Here is an 18887-nt window from a genome sequence, read left to right as displayed (position 1 = left end):
AATTTAAATAGTACTTTTAAGCAGGAAGGAAGTTGCCTTATGATTTGGGAAGCGAATAGTATTGGCAATCTTGTCTTTATCGTAGGAACTATGAAAAAATGGATTACTTGGTTAGATTACGAAATAATTTGGCTCCATTAGCAGATAAACTCAATTTAAATAGTGGTTACTGCCTTGTTCAGGATAACGAATCTCTTTTGTGTTTAGGAAATCGCTATTATGAAAAAAGTGCTGCCACATCATCACCCTAGTCAGACCTCAATCCAATTGAACACCTGTAAGCCTATATGGAGATGAAGCTACGATAGCGCAAAGTTATTAGTAAAAATGAGGTTAAGATTGCTCTTCAAGTAAAATGGGCATATATATTTTTTTAACTTATACAAAATTTGGTGCTTTCTATTTGTATGAAAAGAAGATTGCGAGTCTATACAAAATATTAATTTTTTTAAAGAACGTTCTAAAGTCATTTAATGCAATCTGTACAAATACACAATTTCTATTTACATTTTGACAATAAATTAGCTTTTGGGTTGAGAGATAAGTGACTTCGAAGTTAAAATATCTCTGTGTACAAGTAGGTATTTCCTATATTACCTAAACTAGTTTATTAATTATAAAATATAAATTGCGGGATATTTAATATTCGGTTTAGGCCTTTCATTTTTCTGACTTTCATGATTTACTTTCAAATGCTCTCAAAATACACGGGTTTATTTTAAATGTTTGTAAAAAAATAAAAGTTGATTGAAGAAAATTGTGAAATGTATCACTACGCTATTGTGGGCTTATTCATATTTTTATTTCTTTGAACATAGTATTTAATCAAGGTGATGAAGGTCGTTCTTGGTATATATTGCTTAAGGGATCTGTCGACGTTGTAATACATGGGAAAGGTACTGTAGCTACTCTTAAGAATGGTGATGATTTTGGTAAACTCGCATTAATAAACGATGCTCCCAGGTAAGTTGCCCACATTCTATAATTTATTACTTTAATTTCTAGTACAAAAAAATAAATGGTTTTTGTAATAATTAAAGCAAAAACAACGAATAATAGTCGCTATTGACGACCATAATAGCGAAGAATAGAAAAAGTATAGTAATGAAAGGGAATAACATTTCCTTTTATTTATTATACTCTCGTAACCTGTTGCTACAGAGTATAATAGTTTTATTCATCTAACGGTTGTTTATATCACCTAAAACTAATCGCAATGTAGGTATAGAGTTACAGCTGTTCTATTAATTAAGATGGAATTAAGAAAAAAATCATTCCATGTTTCATCTCATTGACATGATTTATTTCATTATCGTTCGAAAAGTAAGAAATCTCCTCGCCAACCCTCTATTATCTCCTTAGCCTGCTTGGGCGACAAAACATGAATAAAATAATAAATATTATGTATACTTGTATGCATATGTGTATATATGTTGATCTGAACTTTTTTGATGTGAGCTAAGCCTGTTTAAATCCTCTTAGAGCTGCAACAATCGTCTTAAAGGAGAATAATTGTCATCTTTTACGAGTTGATAAGGAGCATTTCAATCGTATTCTACGCGATGTGGAGGCCAACACGTTGAGACTTCAAGAACACGGCAAGGATGTTTTAGTGTTGGAGCGTGTGGCTAAGCAACGTGGCCAGCATTCGGCATTTAAGTAAGTTCTACAAAATAAGCAATTACATATGTATATGAATATGAGTAAATATACCTACACCATTTTATCTTCCTTGTTTTTACATACTATGTAAACTTGTTATTCATGAATATGGTATATTATAAGTTAATTGTACTAGTTCCAAGTACTTCTTCAAATTCGCTTAATGCATTTGACACCATTTCTACCACTCGTTAATATGCATGATGTTTATCTGTGGTGTCCTAAAAAGTCGCCATCGCTCCCAGCTATACCCTTTTTATGGCTGTGAGCTTAAAATAAATTGAATCGTCTGGTATTCGTCAATTAGCTCTGTCCTCAGAAACGTATAGAAAATGTTAGTCATGCCAGAAAAATTGTCTGTAATATTATTATCATTTGAGTCCCATTATGTCTTTAAAAATTTCACAATTTTTGTAAGAAAAAAATCTTCTATTTAAGTGGAAAAAGTGGTATAGAATATATATATGTATGTATATATAGCAATGTGTGTATGCATTACACTTTCTCTTCACTTGTATATCAGTTAAGCATAATTATTAAAGATTATAATCTAAACTTTTCCTTAACAGATGGAGAAGCAGACAATTATGATACACTGGATAAGGATAAATTTTAAATTTATCAATTTAAGGAGTAAAGACTATTTTCTCCGATCTCTTCTAATAAATAGTGTTTAACTTTACTTTGCTTGGGTCGAAACCCGAATTTACCTTTTATATATGACCCACTTCCTTTCGAATAGTGATCAAAGTACCGCCGCCACAGTTGTATCGTTAACAATAAATTGACTATAATAGTAAAAAGGTATTGTATCACTTAACACCTATGATTACTTTAAACAGGTATACGGTCATGTCGGGAACACCATCAAAGATGTTAGAACATTTACTGGAAACACGTCTCGGAAATCAAGTGAGCGGTTTGGATCCCTTTTTGGACGATTTTTTGCTTACACACATTGTTTTCATGCCTGTTGTGCAGTTAGTGGATGAGCTTGCCAATTAATATCCTTTTTTAAATAAAAGCGTAAACACAAAAATGTTATTACTCATACATAGTTACATATTTACCATATCTAGATTTTACACATTATTTAGATAAACTAGCGTTTAAGACTATCGTCACGATAAGTTATTTCAGCTAATACATAACAAAACTGTCTCTGAGGTACATCTCCATTAGCAAAATGAATTAAATAAAGATAACAGTTTTAAATAAAAATTTCATAAGGCAACAGCATTGTTGAAACGCAAGCAAACAAATAGAATGTCTGCATTTCAGGTTAAGACTCAATAACCATACGTAATATATGCTGCTGCAATTGATAAATACTATAATTTTAGATCAACTGCAAGCGATTGATCAATAAAAATACATTTACTATTATCGAAAATAAAAAATACTAACATACAGATAGCCATAAAGTTCTTAATTATGATATATATTGAACTGGCAGGATCAACTAAAATTTTAATATGCGTATGGATTACGAATTTTCGGTGGCCTTTTTTAATTGGCTTGTCTTTCCACTATTTTTTTCTTTCCCAAAAAAGCAAAATTTTTATTTAATTAAATTTATATTTATTTATAATATATAATAATAATCCTGCTTCTTTTAAATAAATATTCTAAATAGAGTATTGCTTTCCAGTCGTAGCTGTTTTTTCATCATAGACCTTCATAATTAACAGGTGCATTTCTTGGTGTTAATGGATCCCCAAAAGTATATTTATGATTTATGATAATTTAGTAAGTAATAATGCATTATTAGTATCTCAATATTCAATATTTTTATAAATAGACTAGTTTTGTTCTGATAATCTCATTTGATATTTTAATAATAGTCATTAAACACCTATAAATATATGTATATAAAGTTAAAATTAGTATTCCTTAACTACAATGCACTTTTCATTGCGATTCGAACAATGGTTCGCAAACCCCAGAAGATCGGGAATATATAATTAACTTCAAGAAGCGCGTTGTTCAGTTCATGCAAAAATGGGTGACGGCCGTGCGGCATGCAGCATTCGACGAACCAAGTGTCTGTGATTTTATTGAGGTTCGACAAACATAATAATGTTAAAATTACAATTGTCTGTCAAATGAAAATTATGTGTGATTTAAATTCATTTAAAAGGATTTAGCAACTGAAATAGAAGCCGATCAAGAACTAAGTGAAGAAACTAGTATTATACATAATGTTCTTACACAAATGACACGCTACCAAGAGGATCGTAATCAAAACACTGGACAGAAATGGAAGCTACCACCAAATGGACAACCTATTTGTTTATTTAGCGGAAATGCTACACCTTCAAAAACTATTATTCGTCCCGATGACGATAGTAAGTTATATGGTTTCTTATCATTATAAATTCGTTGAATATGTAACTTATTATAGTCATATTCCGAGTATACTGCGCCGATCACACATATTGCACTTTACGATTTCCGCTGCATACTACCGCCGGGATAATAAAAGCCTGCGCTGCCGATAAGCTGCAGTTGAACCGAGGTCCTGAAGATCTAGTACTAATCGAAGTAAAATCCAACGGAGAGCGTTCAGTCTACAAAGATAATGATGTTAGTGTGCCCACTAGCCTCAGTCTAAATGGTCGTCTTTTTGTCTCAGTGAAAGATCACCTAGATGCATTGGTAACAAGTGTATTTAATAAAATAATTTACATAAACTAAATACTTATATTACTTACTAATAATTTTGTTAGACACCACTCCCCGAACAAGAAGGACCTACTGAAGGCATAGACATTGATTTGGAAATATTGAGCACCAAAGAAATAGCGTACCAAATGACACTTTTTGATTGGGATCTGTTTTGGGCAGTACATGAGTATGAACTACTGTATCAAACATTCGGGAGACATCACTTTGGCAAAGTGAGGAGAAAATTTTATTTCGATTCTTAAAGTCTGTACATTTGCGAATGAAAAATTAATGAAGCACAAAGGATACTATTTTCAACTATTAATCTAATTCGAGCATATTTCCTATTCAAATGAACTACCTACATTTTTAATTATTCCAACAGAATATATCTTGTATATACGAAATTTATCTATATAATTATATTTTTTATGCATTCTAATTTTATAAATTTTAATTATTTTTTTACTTCTTTAAGATAACCGCCAATCTAGATGTATTTCTCCGTCGCTTTAATGAATTGCAATTCTGGATCGCAACGGAAATAGTATCTACCAGCAGCATGTGTAAACGTGTTGGATTATTAAGAAAATTTATCAAATTGGCTGCCTAGTAAGTCAAAGTACTTTTAAATAGAATCTCATGTTTACATCCGCAAATACCTATATAAACCCTGCAGGAAAGTGCGTTAGTACAAAACTGGTTCGTTTTTAAGGCACCGGAAATCATTACTTCGGGTTCTTGCTCCTTCCAGAGCAGGACAACTAGCAAATTTATCATTGTGGAATTGTCAATTGACTTCCTTGTTTATTTTTTAGCTCAGAACTAGAACGAACTGAAGAATACTTGTAGTTTGCCAAGCGACAAATATTAAAAACATTTAGGATATTAGAACTAGAACAAACGAAAAAGGAAATATATGTAGATATATATTAATTTTTATACTCTCGCAACATGTTGCATGTCGGTCTGTTTCTCCATCCGTGCAAGCGATAACTTGAGAAAAAATTAAGATATCCTGATGAAACTTTGTACACGTGTCCCTTAACAAGGGGGTTCGTATTGCAGATGAGCGAAATCGGTCCATTGCCACGCCCACAAAGTGACATTAAGCGAAAGCATATAACTAAGTTTCAATTATATCATTATAATAACTAAGATACAATGCCGTTATTTTGTATAAGGTATCGTGGTAGAAAGGAGCATCTGTGGGCTGAAAATTCTCAGAATTACTTAACATATTTCAAACATGCTAAACGGAAATCTTTTGAAAATTCTTATGTTATGTTGTGAAAATGTGCGAAATCGAAAGCCAATAATATTATTGAAATAAAATTTACAGGTCCAAAATTGTTGAAATCGGACCATAACTTTTCAAGTTCCCAGTTACCGAATATATCGGTCAATCTGTGAGGTACTTTAATGAAAGTCAGAGTACCGTTATCTGGAAATAATATGTTGTGTTGTCAAAAATAGAAAGCATCGGTTCCATACTTCCACATATACCTAATATAAGGATTTTAAACATCCGCTTGATTTTATATTGGTCAACAGCTGAGGTCTTAATGGAACTCAGAGATCATCTTTTCCTAGTAATGGTATGGATAAAATAGAGTAAATACTTACCCTAGCTCAAATACACCCAATATAATGATTTCCTACTTTCTAGCTGACTTTAAAGTGATTATGTTGGTCAATATATGTAATATTTTAATGTTTTTATAAACACAATGTGGTTTGGCGCTAAATATGAGTTAAATCGGTCTAGACCGTGGTTTAAACCGAATATACATATAACGATTTTCGTTTGACTGGTTGATTTTTTCCAAATATAATCAATATATTGAATTTAGCCGCTTTGGCTGATTTTTACCACATGTATGTCATTTGATTTAACTAGGTTGATTTTAATACAATATGGAATGTTGAAAGTGTTTCCTCGGCTTTGATAATTGCGAGAGTATAAAATGTTTGGTTACACACGAATTTAGTCCTTCCTTACTTGTTCTATATTAAGTTTTACCTGAAGGTATTTTCTCCAGACCTTCCTTACTGGTTTTTTATTTATATTTCATTTTGTAATACGACGTCTGATATTTCAACGTTTTTCCACAATTTAGTTGTCTTTTTATCTCTTTTTTCATTGTGCAGTAAAGTATTTAAACAGCACTACAGTTAGTATGCGCGAATGATATTGGGATATTGAGCAAATACACCACTGTGCTATTGCTAAATTGTTATTAAAACTATCACCAACTTGTAAGAATTTGGTGAAATTGCTCTAGTTTTTGGTTTTTGTCTGTCTCTCTCTGACCAGTTCGCGTTTTCCTGCAAGAATATACACATATAAATTTATCCGATATATATTATTATATACTAAATGTATTAATCATAAAGCTGCAAGGAATACCAGAATCTGAACGCTTTCTTTGCCATCACTATGGGCCTTTCAAATATGGCCGTTTCGCGACTCACACAAACCTGGGAGAAAATACCTTCGAAATTTCGAAAGCTTTTCCAGGAATTCGAAGCTCTCATCGATCCCAGTCGCAATCATCGTGCGTACCGTGTTTATGTAGGCAAATTGCAACCGCCAGTAATACCATTTATGCCACTCTTACTGAAAGATATGACTTTTGCCCATGAAGGTAATAAAACTAGTTTAGAAGGTCTAGTTAATTTCGAGAAAATGCATCTGATGGCACAGACTATGCGCACCATTCGCTTCTGTCGCTCACGAAGTTTAGGTAAATTGCTTTTATGGGATATTTCAATTCGATTTTTAACATTTCTTTTGGTTTTAGGACTGGAGCCACCGTCACCAAAGAGTGAAGGAGAAGTACGGTTATACATTAGTTGCCTCCGTGTTATTGACAACCAGCGGGTTTTGACAGCTATGTCGCAAAAAATTGAACCAACACGCAAAGTATAAAGCAAATAGTGTTTTCGACACAACGCTTACATATATTAGCTGTAAACTTAAATCGACATTTATTCAAGTATTTTATTCCATATGCTTTAACGTAGAATACTAATACATTAACTTATTACACTAACAAATATATAGTCCATAATTAGGAAATTCTATATATGTACATTTAGTAAGTACGTACATATGTATGTGCTAAACTAATGCGTAAATTAGTCCCGTTGTTACATATTTATAATATCCCTATCATACAATTAGTAAAAATACATGTATGTAGATAAAAAGTAAGCTTACAAATTTATATCTTATTTACCTCTTATTTGTTATTGTCTTGACACTAATTTTATTTTTACCACTTTTTATAAAAAAAAAATCCGCCAAGCATTCAAAACAGGGGTGCTCAAGCCGTAGCCGACTTTGTTCATTTGGCTAAAACCAACGTTAACAAACAAACTTTTTATAATGAGCATTTTAGCATACATTAAGTAAACGAAATTAAATGTTTTTTGGTTATTATTTATCTATGTAAGATATATGTACGTATATGGGTATCATATTCTTTACAATCGGTATATTTCTTTTATTATATATATTGTTCTTAAAATCGATCAGCAAAAAAGAAATGGTATAATTATAGATTGATAGATATCTATTTCCCCAATAACACAGTCATATATATATGTTTATCTGTGCCTACTGTCTATGTGACAAATCACAAACATTAGCTGGAAAATTGTTGGGAGTTTACCATATTTTATTTTCGGTAAATATTCATTTTGGTAGCGTTTTCGTTCAATTAAAAGGAAAAACATGAGTGGCAGGAAAAGATAGACAAAAAACTGTACGAGTATGAATTTCTGTAGCTATTACTAATGCTGTGGGGACAATAAACCCCGTATATTTTGGCTCTAAATATAAAAATTGTTTATGAAGAAACAGCGTATTTTGAACTGATTGAGCTGCATCAAACACAAATGCTACCACGAGTTTAATCATTAAACTATTAAATATTTTCTTCTAAGTAAAAAACTAACAATTTATTCTATGCGTATTACAATAACGCAATTTATGCAATATTAATATTCATGTAATAAGTAAATAATCATATATACGTGTATATATATTAAAGACTTTTTAGCATATACTGTAGAGCGATATTTTCGTTTCTTACAAATGCGCTAGTTCGTAATTACATAAACACCAAAATCTTATAATCTAAAATATATTTATTGACCCTTATACACATATGTATGTACATAAAAATGTATGTTAATATTATAATTTAATTTAAATAGTTACCACCATCGATCGAGAATTAGTGGAAATATATTTATAGCTGTAAGAAATTTTATTCAAAGATCAAAAACTTTAATAAATCTACGTGAGCCACTTTTCTTCGATCTATTAAAATCAAAATATTAGGGAATCACAAAAAGTCTTTAGATTGGTAAGCAATTGTTATATTTGTAAATTATTAATTTCTTATATAAAGATTAATATTTTCTTCAGAGCAAACCTTTTATTCTAAAGAAATAATCGGTAACATTTCTAGAGTTGTTATTTATGTTTATATTACACCAGTACTACGAGTCTTAAATCTTAAACCTACAGACCACCCAGAAGAGCTAAAACACCCAATGGTTTCTTAAAAAACGAATTTTGTATTTACAAATATGTGTATTTAGAACCTTTCAGTTTACATTGACAATTCTAAATGTATAACACCAAACCGTAACACACACCATAGGGACAATGAAAATTTATATACAAAAGCCTTTTATTACTTTATCTATAACAAATTTCAATGTCGTCCATTTACCACTTACCATAAGTACTATTAATCAAGAATAAATGTATATAAAATCAAAGAATTAATGTCGGTTGACAGTAAATTTCCCAATGCAGTCGGATAATCTCTAGTAATTTTATGATTATTTAAAATACAATATTCGCAATAAGCTTCAAGTTGAGGCAATTTATTTTTTTCTCGAACAAAGAACATATTACTAAATTTGTTATTCAACATCGCTAATTTTTCTGTATTTTACTAATTGGTTCGTACATATTTACCAACGCCTTTATACAAATACTAAACATAAATTACTTACAATTTAGAATAAATTAGCATTAAATAATGACAGTATAGAGATATATGTTAATGTGATTAGATTTGACAATCTTAAAGTTACACTATGAGATTATAACTCTACATTTTAATAATCACCGATTATATATACTGTATATTGATGTGTCACAAAAATCTTGCAAAAAAGCGCAATCAAATATAGTATAATCAGACGTATACATAAAAACTTAAACTGACTGTTGTAGACTTTAACATACCTCAACTACGGTCCAAGAGACATACCAAACGTTTATTTCATATACATTAGAGATCTGCACGAGTTGTTCTGGCATATGCATATACATAAATAAGAGTACAGGCAATATTTTGGGATATAGGTATAGACATGTTTTGTTTGTAATCGTATAAAAAACATCATATGATCGAAAGATAACCATTTCGATTTGTTGTTATTGTTGATGTAGCGGAATGTCTATACTCTGTTTGCGAGGGAGCTCAAATTAAAGCAATATTTCGACGGGGTCAAACCAAATGGAGAGGAGTGGTAGATGAGTTGACATCACTGGGCATGCCAATAGGTGGTAGTTGTCATACCAATGACTCTGATTACTAGGTTCAGTATATCAGAGTCAATTCTGGATAAGTAGGAAGTTATCCTACCGCAAGAAGTTGTGCGAACCAATTCGGTACCACCGTATAGGTCACACAATAAAATACATAGATATGTACATGTCTGTGTATCTTAATTAATGAAATAAAAAAAATAAATAAATGACAACAGCAACGGTATACATGCATACATATATACCAAATATGTACATACATACATATGTATTTATCTATTATCAGGTTTTATTTTTACATACCTGTCCAGGTCTTAGAACATATTTTCTTTCCAAAGCCAGCCTCTTTTAACATATGAGCATATGTAAACACATATAATAAAATATTTATAATATTGTAGATTAATTCGTTAAAAACACATGTATGTATATGCAATATTAAAACATCTCATAAGTCAACCAGAGGTACACAAATCATTATATTGTCAAAAAATTACTGTCAACTAGTCAAAAAATTATTAGACTTACACCCCACACATATGCTCTTCCTATCTTTAACTACGCTGCAATACTCATACATATTGTACATACGTACATGTGTACATATGTATGTGCAAATGTAAACACATTTCAACCAAATTCACTGTAAGAAGAAAAACTCCAATTAATTATAAGCAACTAAGCATAACAGTATAAACCCAGACCAGATAAAAAACTTTATGATATCCAAAAGATTAACAACAAACCTTAACACTTAAATAAAATCGAGCAATATTGTATTTAAAATTTTTATAGTAATTGTTTGTTCAATTTACATGAAATCTACACCTATGTGAAGATATGTATGTATGTATGAACTTATCCAATAATGATACATCTATTTCTTTAAAAACTTAAACTTTTATTAATAATGTTAAAAATATATTTCCAATTAATACAAAGGCATCAAAATACTGTTTTTTTATTAAACATCTAAACATCTAAACATCACACTATCACCAACCTAACCTGCCAGGGAACATCAAAGTTATTAGACGCTTACTAACTGGCATAAAAGATAAAAAAAGTTATGAGATGTGTATCTGAAAAAAATTATAAAGCATTGTATTTCATACTCTAAGTTAATTAACATTTGTTTAACATATTTGTGTGCAATTTAAGCCGAATGTATATATTTCTTCAAACTTCATATTCGCCATAAGCTAGTCCTCGGTCAGAAGTACCTTAATATTATGACTGTGAAAAAAAATATAAACAAGAACTTATTTGTTGTTAAAGGTAGAAAAAACGTTTGCTTTGATAATTGAATTTATGTGCGTACATATAAAACCTAGCGTACAAAATCAGGTGGCAGAAAGTGGTATATTTGATAAATGAAGGCTTTACAAAGATGTGAACTGATGACATTTCTAATAATACACTAATATTTACATACTCATGAAATTAACTTGAAAGGCGATACTTATATTCAATCGTTTAATTCGGTTTAGAAGGTATACGGAAGGTAAGGGCCTTAAGGTAAGGAAATACATACATACATACATATGTATATGTACATATCCTATGTAATGTAATATGTGGGATTCAATAGAATATTTTGTGTTTTCAGTAATACTTGAAAAATAGAAGCTAACAAAGTTTCTACTGGACCAAAATACTAGGAGGCACTAGCAGAAGAGAGCACCAGAAAATGAAAGTGAAATTCCTACTAGCAGAAAATATCTACGGCCATATGAAGAAACAGCTGTTAAAGCATATGTGTATATGTATGTACAAGCAATATTTAACGCAATTGCTTTGATTTTGTTTATTTTCATTGTTTTGAATTGTGAAAATAAAAATTCTATTGATTGATTTTCAAGTGTTGATATGAAGTGATTGTAAAAAACATTTTGATATTATTTTGCTAGTTTCTGCTGGTTTTCCGCAAGAATTATAGTATACAAAATTACCCCAACCGTCATCTTGTGACGTAATTCTTTTGAGTTGAGAAAAAGAAGCATAAAATAGCTTGTACAATGTAAACAGAAACATTAACACTTTTGTTAATTTGGGAAATAAACTTAATTTATTATTTTATAGTGAAAAAATCCTACTAAAATGAATAGAATAACATTACGGGGAAATATTTTGGCCTATTTTCAAATAAATACTATTATCTATTGACAGCATAATTGTCAATTAAGTGAGTGATTGCAATTGCGATGTATCCAGTAGTAGTTTCTTATATTATACACAAACATATACATATAATAATAACAGAGGACTTATTTAAATGAAATTATAGTGAAATAATTCTAAAATTGTAATTATTATGATTATGAAATTCGTTTCTCGTATAAAAATTAAAAAATGTTTGGCAACTTTTTTATCCGAAGTAAATCTGAAAAGACTCGTCTTATTGGTATATTTCCTTAATAGTTATTTCAACTCGCCACTGCACACTTCATTTTTCAAAATCAATGTATTTTATACCTATAAATTTAAATAAATACAACCTTTGCTATCACAATACCTTTTATTCATTTACTTAATTGGCGATTATGTTGTCAATAGATAAATGTATTTATATGAAGCTAGGCCAAATATTTTCTCGCTACATTATTCTATTAATTTCAGTAGGATTTTTGCACTATAAACTAATCGGTTAAGTCTATTTCACGAATTAACAAAAGTTTTTACGTTTTTGATTACAATTTAGATGATACTTCTTCTTCTCACTCAAAAGAAATACGTGACAAGATGGCGGCATAGTGCAATTGGTTTTTGTAACAATTGTAGCAGCCTAAACCGAAAAAGTAACGGTAAATTATTGTCGTAATCTTGTATTATATCATTCTTGGGCTTTCCGTTTCTTACTTTACCCTCTACCCAAGTCTGATCGTCCCGATTAGACATATTTGCGGTACCAAACGCTGCAAGCCGTTCCAGATGAACCACCTTCATTTTATTCCTTGGTCTTCCAATGGTCTGTATGCGATACACTACATCATTGAGTCGTTTAATAACCTGGTGTGGTCCTTCCCAATTACACTGTAATTTGGAAGATAACCCTTTCTTTCGTTGTGGGTTATATAACAATACCCAATCGCCTTCAATAAAACCCTCAGAGTTTATTGCCTTGTCGTATTTTGCTTTCATCTTATCGCTCATAATTTTGGTGCGCTGTCTCACCATAGCATGTATATCCCTCATCTCGTCTTCAAGGATGCTATTGAATTCCTTAGTATTCCTTCCTCCGTTGGCGTTAATTCCAAATTTTAAATCAATCGGTAGTCGAAGATCATTACCAAAAATTACCCCTGGAGTCTGCCCCGTTGTTTCATGTACAGCAGACCGATAAGCCATCAGGAACAAGGATATATGGGTATCCCTATCTTTTTGATACTTGCCCACAACTTTCCTCAAATGTTCTTCCAAAGTTCGATTGAATCGTTCTACTATGCCATCAGACTGCGGATGTAGTGCAGTTGTACGGGTTTTCCGGATACCTAGTTTCTGGCATATCTCCTGTAATTTTATTGGAACACCATACCTCGATACCCAATTATTGATGAATACAACCGGTACTGTTCCTGCCTCTTGGGTATGAATTGTGTATGCCTCTGGCCATTTGCTGAAATAGTCCATGACTACCAAAACATATTTGTTTTCTAGTTCACTGAGAGGAAATGGACCAGCTACATCCATGGCTACTCGCTCAAATGGCGCACCTGAAATGTACTGCTTGATCTGACCATGACTCCTGGACCGCGGCCCTTTAGCAGCAATGCACTCGACACAATTGGCGATTCACTCCGTAAATGATTGACGACAACCAACCCAATGAAATCTTTTTTTTAATTTCTCCAAGGTTTTATTGATACCCATGTGTCCTCCACTTGGACCGATGTGCAGCTCGTTGAGAACTGCAGGAATTCTTACTTTTGGAATAATCATCAGAGCTCGTGAACTTTGCCCACTTCGCTTTCCCATACGCGATGCAGGCAGCCAGACACTAACTTCAAACTATTCCATTGTGCCCAATAAGCCTTTGCGACTGGGCTTTCTACAGCTACTTCATCTCTCGTTGGAAGTTTATTCATCTCCAATCCGTGTATCACTCTTCAAATCTGGATTCTCTTGCTGACATTTCCGTAGCTTCTCCGGATTCCAGTCTGATGTTGGTGGAATCTGCTGGCTCTCTGTTGTTATCAATCGGCTAACGTTGTACTTATTATCGTAACCGAACATAAGTGGTACTTCCATGTTTCTATAGGACATAATCATTTTTTAATGACAATTTTGATACCTTGATTCGCTAGAAAGTCTACTCCAATTATGACTTCGTCAACGATATCTGCCACTATAAAATTGTGTAACACGGCTGCCTTTCCAATTACGATCTCGCACGTTACCTTTCCGAGAACTAGGGTATCTTCTCCAGTTGCAGTACGCCCCAGCTAATGGACTCACTTCTTTCTCAACAAGATCAGATCGAATTTTGAAATGTGATGCGCCCGTATCCACAGTTAGTGTGCGCTTTTTACCGCATCCACTAACGGTAACGTTAGACGTATTCCTGCTTATTTTTGAAATGGAGATTACATAGCATTGGCTTGCGGGAGCCAACCCGTGCTCTTTTCCGCTGGCTCGCTTTAGTTTTAATGATTGGTTTGATTTGACATTTGCTCTTCCTCAGCTTTGCGTTTACGTCCAATTGGATTATTGGGCTGGTTATAGTTGCGTGGCCACTTTTTCCGCAGTTGAAGCATTTAAGCACACCATCATTTTTCTGATGCTCTTCCGTAGATTTTTCCAGTGCTTTCTGCATGTTGTCAATTTTTTCAAGTAATTGGTTCACCCAAGTTTGTTCCTCTATTTCTACTTTGTGAGCTTTAAATGTTTGATTGCAAAGCAGAGATGCAGTTTCCTGTGTCAGAGCATACGAAACAGTTTTTGCAAACGTCAATTTTGGACATGCTAATGCAGCGAAGCGTGTAGTGTTATCTCGTATTCTATTGACGAAAGTCTGAATATTCGTGTCCTCGATGTATTCCATGGATTTATGTGCATAAGCTAAGTGAGTTAACCTCTCAATCTCTGTTGCAAACTCCTGCAACGACTCATTGGTTTTCTGGCGGCGATTTCGCAACTCCATTTGAACGATCTGCTTCTTGAGCTCACTACCATACCATCTTTCTAATGCACCCATCAACATTTCATAACTACTCGCCTGGCAGTTTGGAATGGTATGTAATGTCTCCGCTGCAGATCCTTTTAATGCAACGAACAATGCAGCTACTTTATCTCCAGAATTCCAATTATTTGAAGATGCCGTATTTTTGAATTGAAGCTTAAAAACGTGGAACGGAACAGTGCCATCAAAGGATGGAGGTTTTGCCTTGGCAGAAGCTGTTGACACAATTGGCCAATTTAATTGTAGCTCACGGAGACGATCTCTCAATTCATCCACTTCAGTTGAGGACACTTCTGCTATTTGTGAGGTCACCTGCGATATCCGTGCATCCTGCTCTTTAAACTGTGAGGACACCTGTGCTGATATACGCTCAAAACAGCTCTTCCAAAAGCGGTGATAATCGCGTTTCTAACTGCGACATTTGTAGGGACATACGTGCATCCTGCTCTTTAATTTGTGTCGATATTTGTGTTGACACCTCTGTTGATATCTGCGTTGACATCTGGGACATTGCAGCAAAAATCATGTCATCATCACCCGAAAACAACACAAAAATTGGTAATATTAATAAATTTTGCGCAAAATGGGCTTGGTCAAACCACCAAAATAACAGTTCACTACTAGTAAAGTATACCTGAAATATATTTAGATTTGGACTTGATCAAACCACCAAAATAACAGTTCACTACTAGTAAAGTATGACCTGAAATATATTTAGACATCAATTGCTGAACATTAGCAATGTGTGTCTGCATTGACAATATTGCTAGCGATTCAGATGTTTAGCAATCTTTAATTGGCTGCCAAAAGGCCTCGTAACTTGTTAATTTTCCCATTCTTATTCTTCCTGCCACCAGCACCTAATGCATTGTATACATCTACAATACTCTTGAAAGTTTTCATTATTATTTCTATTACGAATACATGTTCATAAACAAATTGTTAAACTACTCCTTTTATTTAAAACTCTGTGTCAAAAAAAGGCATATTCGATCAGGTGATCACAGCTGTTTCACACACATAGGAAAACAGCTGATTCTTTGGTTTGCTTGTAGGCTTATAATTATGTATTATGTATTATGTAGATTTATACAATGATCTATGCTAAATATTAGACGCTCTCTGCTGCCTCTCAACGTGAAAAACTTTCAGTGAAAATAATTACATTCGCCTTGATTATAATCTTTAGATCGGCTATATATAAATACCTATATATCTTACCTAATCAATTCTTGGCGATATTTTGAGAAAAGTGTATAGCAAACGATAATTATTACGTTTTTGCCATTAAAAAGTTGTGAAATTGTATCAAATGGCTTGTTTAGCGCCAAGAATTAAACTTAGCAATGGTCAGGAGATTCCGGCGATCGGTCTCGGCACTTGGCGATCGTATGAATCAGATGCAGAGCGTTCAGTGAAAGATGCCATAGATTTAGGTTACAGACATATCGACACAGCATTCGTATATGAAAATGAAAAGGAAGTTGGACGTGCTATCAATTCAAAAATTGCTGAAGGTGTCGTTAATCGTGAAGACGTATTTGTTGTCACAAAATTGGGTGGCATTCATCACGATCCACAATTGGTGGAGCAAGCTTGCCGCAACAGTCTATCCAATCTAGGATTAAGCTACATCGATTTATATCTGATACACTTTCCTGTAGGTCAAATTCACAAAGGGGACGATATTGTACACGGGACATTAGAGCTATCCGATGTAGATTACTTGGATACTTGGCGAGCTATGGAGAAGTTAGTGGATTTGGGCTTGGTGAAAGGCATTGGACTTTCTAACTTTAATAAGCAACAAACAGAGCGCATATTACAAGATTGTCGCATACGACCTTTAGTCAACCAGGTAGAGTGCCACCCAGGCTTTAATCAAAAAAAGCTAATTGAATTTTCAAAGCAACGTGATATTGTTATCACAGCATATTGCCCTTTAGCCCGCCCAAAGTCAGATCAACTGTGGCCACCATTTCTTTACGATAGTACTGCAAAGGATCTATCAAAAAAGTATGGAAAGACACCAGCACAAATATGTTTACGATATCTAGTACAATTGGGCACTATACCGATTCCAAAATCGGTTACTAAAAGTCGCATAGCGGAAAATTTTGCAATTTTCGATTTTAAATTAAGCGACGATGATATGAAAATAATTGATGGCTACAACACCGGTCAGCGGTTGATACCTTTTTCTGGTATGAGCCACCACAAATATTTTCCATTCAATTTCGACGCCGAGTAGCGGTTTACATATAGTTTATGTACATACGTTTTTGTGTAATTTTATCCTATGTATGTTTTTAAATAAATGTGTACTTATATATTACCCAGACATGTTGTTTTTTACCCATTTGAACATTGTACAAACTTGTCTAAATATATGTGTATAGAACTGTTGGAAATTGACACACATAAGTAATTTATTAGTGTTTGAATAGAACTTACCACAATCCCTTCTTCAGCCTGCTGAGAATGTGAAATACCTAGGGCTCATCCTCGATAGCAAACTTTCCTGGAGGCCAAATATAGAGGAGAGAGTTAAGAAGGCTTCGGTCGCCTTATACTGCTGCAAAGGGGCTATTGGGAAAAGGTGGGGACTCTCACCTAAGGTGGTGTTCTGGCTCTACGAAACCGTAGTTAAGCCAATAATGTTCTATGGTGTGTTCGTCTGGTGGAGGGCGCTCGAGAGGACCACACTGGCTAAAAAGCTTGAAAGGGTCCAAAGAGCAGCGCTCATCGGAATCTCCGGTGCACTGCGGACCACACCGACACTAGCTCTTAATGCTATTTTAAACATAGCACCTGTGGATATTGCCGCGAAGTGTGCTCTAAGGCTCAGGGAAGCTGGGCTTTTGAAGAGGTCCGAACAAGGGCACTCCGAAATTCTTTCCTCCTTCAGCGGCATCCCGGAAAATATAGATCACTGCGTCACTGTAGCCACTCGAGGCGGTTCCTTCTCCGCTCATATCCCAACGAGGGACATGTGGGTGGGAAGAAGCCGTTGGAGAAGAGACACGGTGAGCTTTTTCACGGATGGATCGAGGCTAGGAGGTAAGGTTGGAGGGGGGGTTTTCTGCAAGGAGATCTCCGTCAGTCTTAGAGTCAGGCTACCAGATCACTGTAGTGTTTTTCAGGCGGAGGTAGCTGCATCAAGGTGGCGGTAGAAGTACTGCTGCGTAGTGCAGCCTCGTTTGTAGAAGTGAGCATTCACTCTGATAGTAGGGCAGCAATACTAGCTTTGAGCGCGCGTACCGTGCAATCAAAGCTAGTCAAGGAGTGTCTGTCCTCTTTAGAGGTAGCGTCTGGCTATTTCAACATCAGGCTCGTTTGGGTGCCTGGTCACAGCGGAATCGCTGGAAACTGCAAAGCCGATGAGCTAGCCAGGGGGGCACCTTTGCCCCGCTCACATCGGAATGGGATCGGGTAGGATCTCCGTTAGCGTCCTGCGCTCTAACTTTGGATCAATGGACCTCGCGTGCACTCAGCAGACGTTGGTCGACGACTAGGTCCTGTGCGACCGCGAGATCCTTCTGGCCAAGAGTGGATCGCAGGAGGTCGGGGGAACTTCTCGCCCTGAGCAAAGTGCATCTAGCCGCTATTGTAGGAGTTCTCACTGGACACTGTCCAATGGGCACTCATGCGGTACGGCTTGGTGTACTACCCGATGCCAGTTGCCAAAGTTGTATGGAGGAGGGCGAGGTGGAATCATCCCAGCACTTTCTCCTTCAATGTCCGGCATTCGCTAGGCTGCGATTGAAATATCTCGGCAATCACACGTTTGGCGGTCCTGAA

At 34.4% G+C, this 18887-nt stretch overlaps 3 protein-coding genes across 12 annotated transcripts in view; 2 read left to right on the top strand and 1 right to left on the bottom strand.

Moving 5' to 3' along the window:
- Epac (Exchange protein directly activated by cAMP) overlaps window positions 1-11762 on the top strand; it is a 37312-nt gene extending 25550 nt beyond the window's left edge. For 4 of the 10 annotated variants that reach the window (XM_070108804.1, XM_070108805.1, XM_070108807.1 and 1 more), the window contains exons 12-20: window positions 819-963; window positions 1483-1659; window positions 2505-2666; window positions 3571-3724; window positions 3803-4010; window positions 4067-4320; window positions 4392-4562; window positions 4808-4941; window positions 6727-8649. In XM_070108804.1, coding sequence (XP_069964905.1) covers window positions 819-963; window positions 1483-1659; window positions 2505-2666; window positions 3571-3724; window positions 3803-4010; window positions 4067-4320; window positions 4392-4562; window positions 4808-4941; window positions 6727-7261 — 1940 coding nt within the window. In that variant the 3' untranslated portion in view covers window positions 7262-8649. Of the gene's footprint in view, window positions 1-818; window positions 964-1482; window positions 1660-2504; window positions 2667-3570; window positions 3725-3802; window positions 4011-4066; window positions 4321-4391; window positions 4563-4807; window positions 4942-6726; window positions 11426-11516 lie in introns of those variants that run through there. The other 6 variants (XM_070108808.1, XM_036367641.2, XM_036367642.2 and 3 more) reach the window with 4 other exon arrangements.
- Window positions 11763-14455: 2693 nt separating this feature from the next.
- LOC138857076 (uncharacterized) lies at window positions 14456-15588 on the bottom strand. Its single transcript, XM_070108508.1, has 2 exons — window positions 15565-15588; window positions 14456-15494 (listed from the first exon to the last, which is right to left on the bottom strand). The coding sequence occupies exons 1-2, from the start codon at window positions 15586-15588 to the stop codon at window positions 14457-14459; spliced, it is 1062 nt and encodes a 353-aa protein (XP_069964609.1). The 3' UTR covers window position 14456.
- A 570-nt stretch (window positions 15589-16158) lies between these two features.
- On the top strand, window positions 16159-17427 carry LOC106615406 (aldo-keto reductase family 1 member B1). The gene has a single exon (XM_014231640.3). The coding sequence runs from the start codon at window positions 16399-16401 to the stop codon at window positions 17335-17337; it is 939 nt and encodes a 312-aa protein (XP_014087115.1). The 5' UTR covers window positions 16159-16398; the 3' UTR covers window positions 17338-17427.
- Window positions 17428-18887: the final 1460 nt, after the last annotated feature.

This window comes from Bactrocera oleae, chromosome 4, assembly GCF_042242935.1.
Source record: "Bactrocera oleae isolate idBacOlea1 chromosome 4, idBacOlea1, whole genome shotgun sequence".
NCBI lineage: Eukaryota > Metazoa > Arthropoda > Insecta > Diptera > Tephritidae > Bactrocera > Bactrocera oleae.
This window is presented reverse-complemented; position numbering and strand designations above follow the sequence as displayed.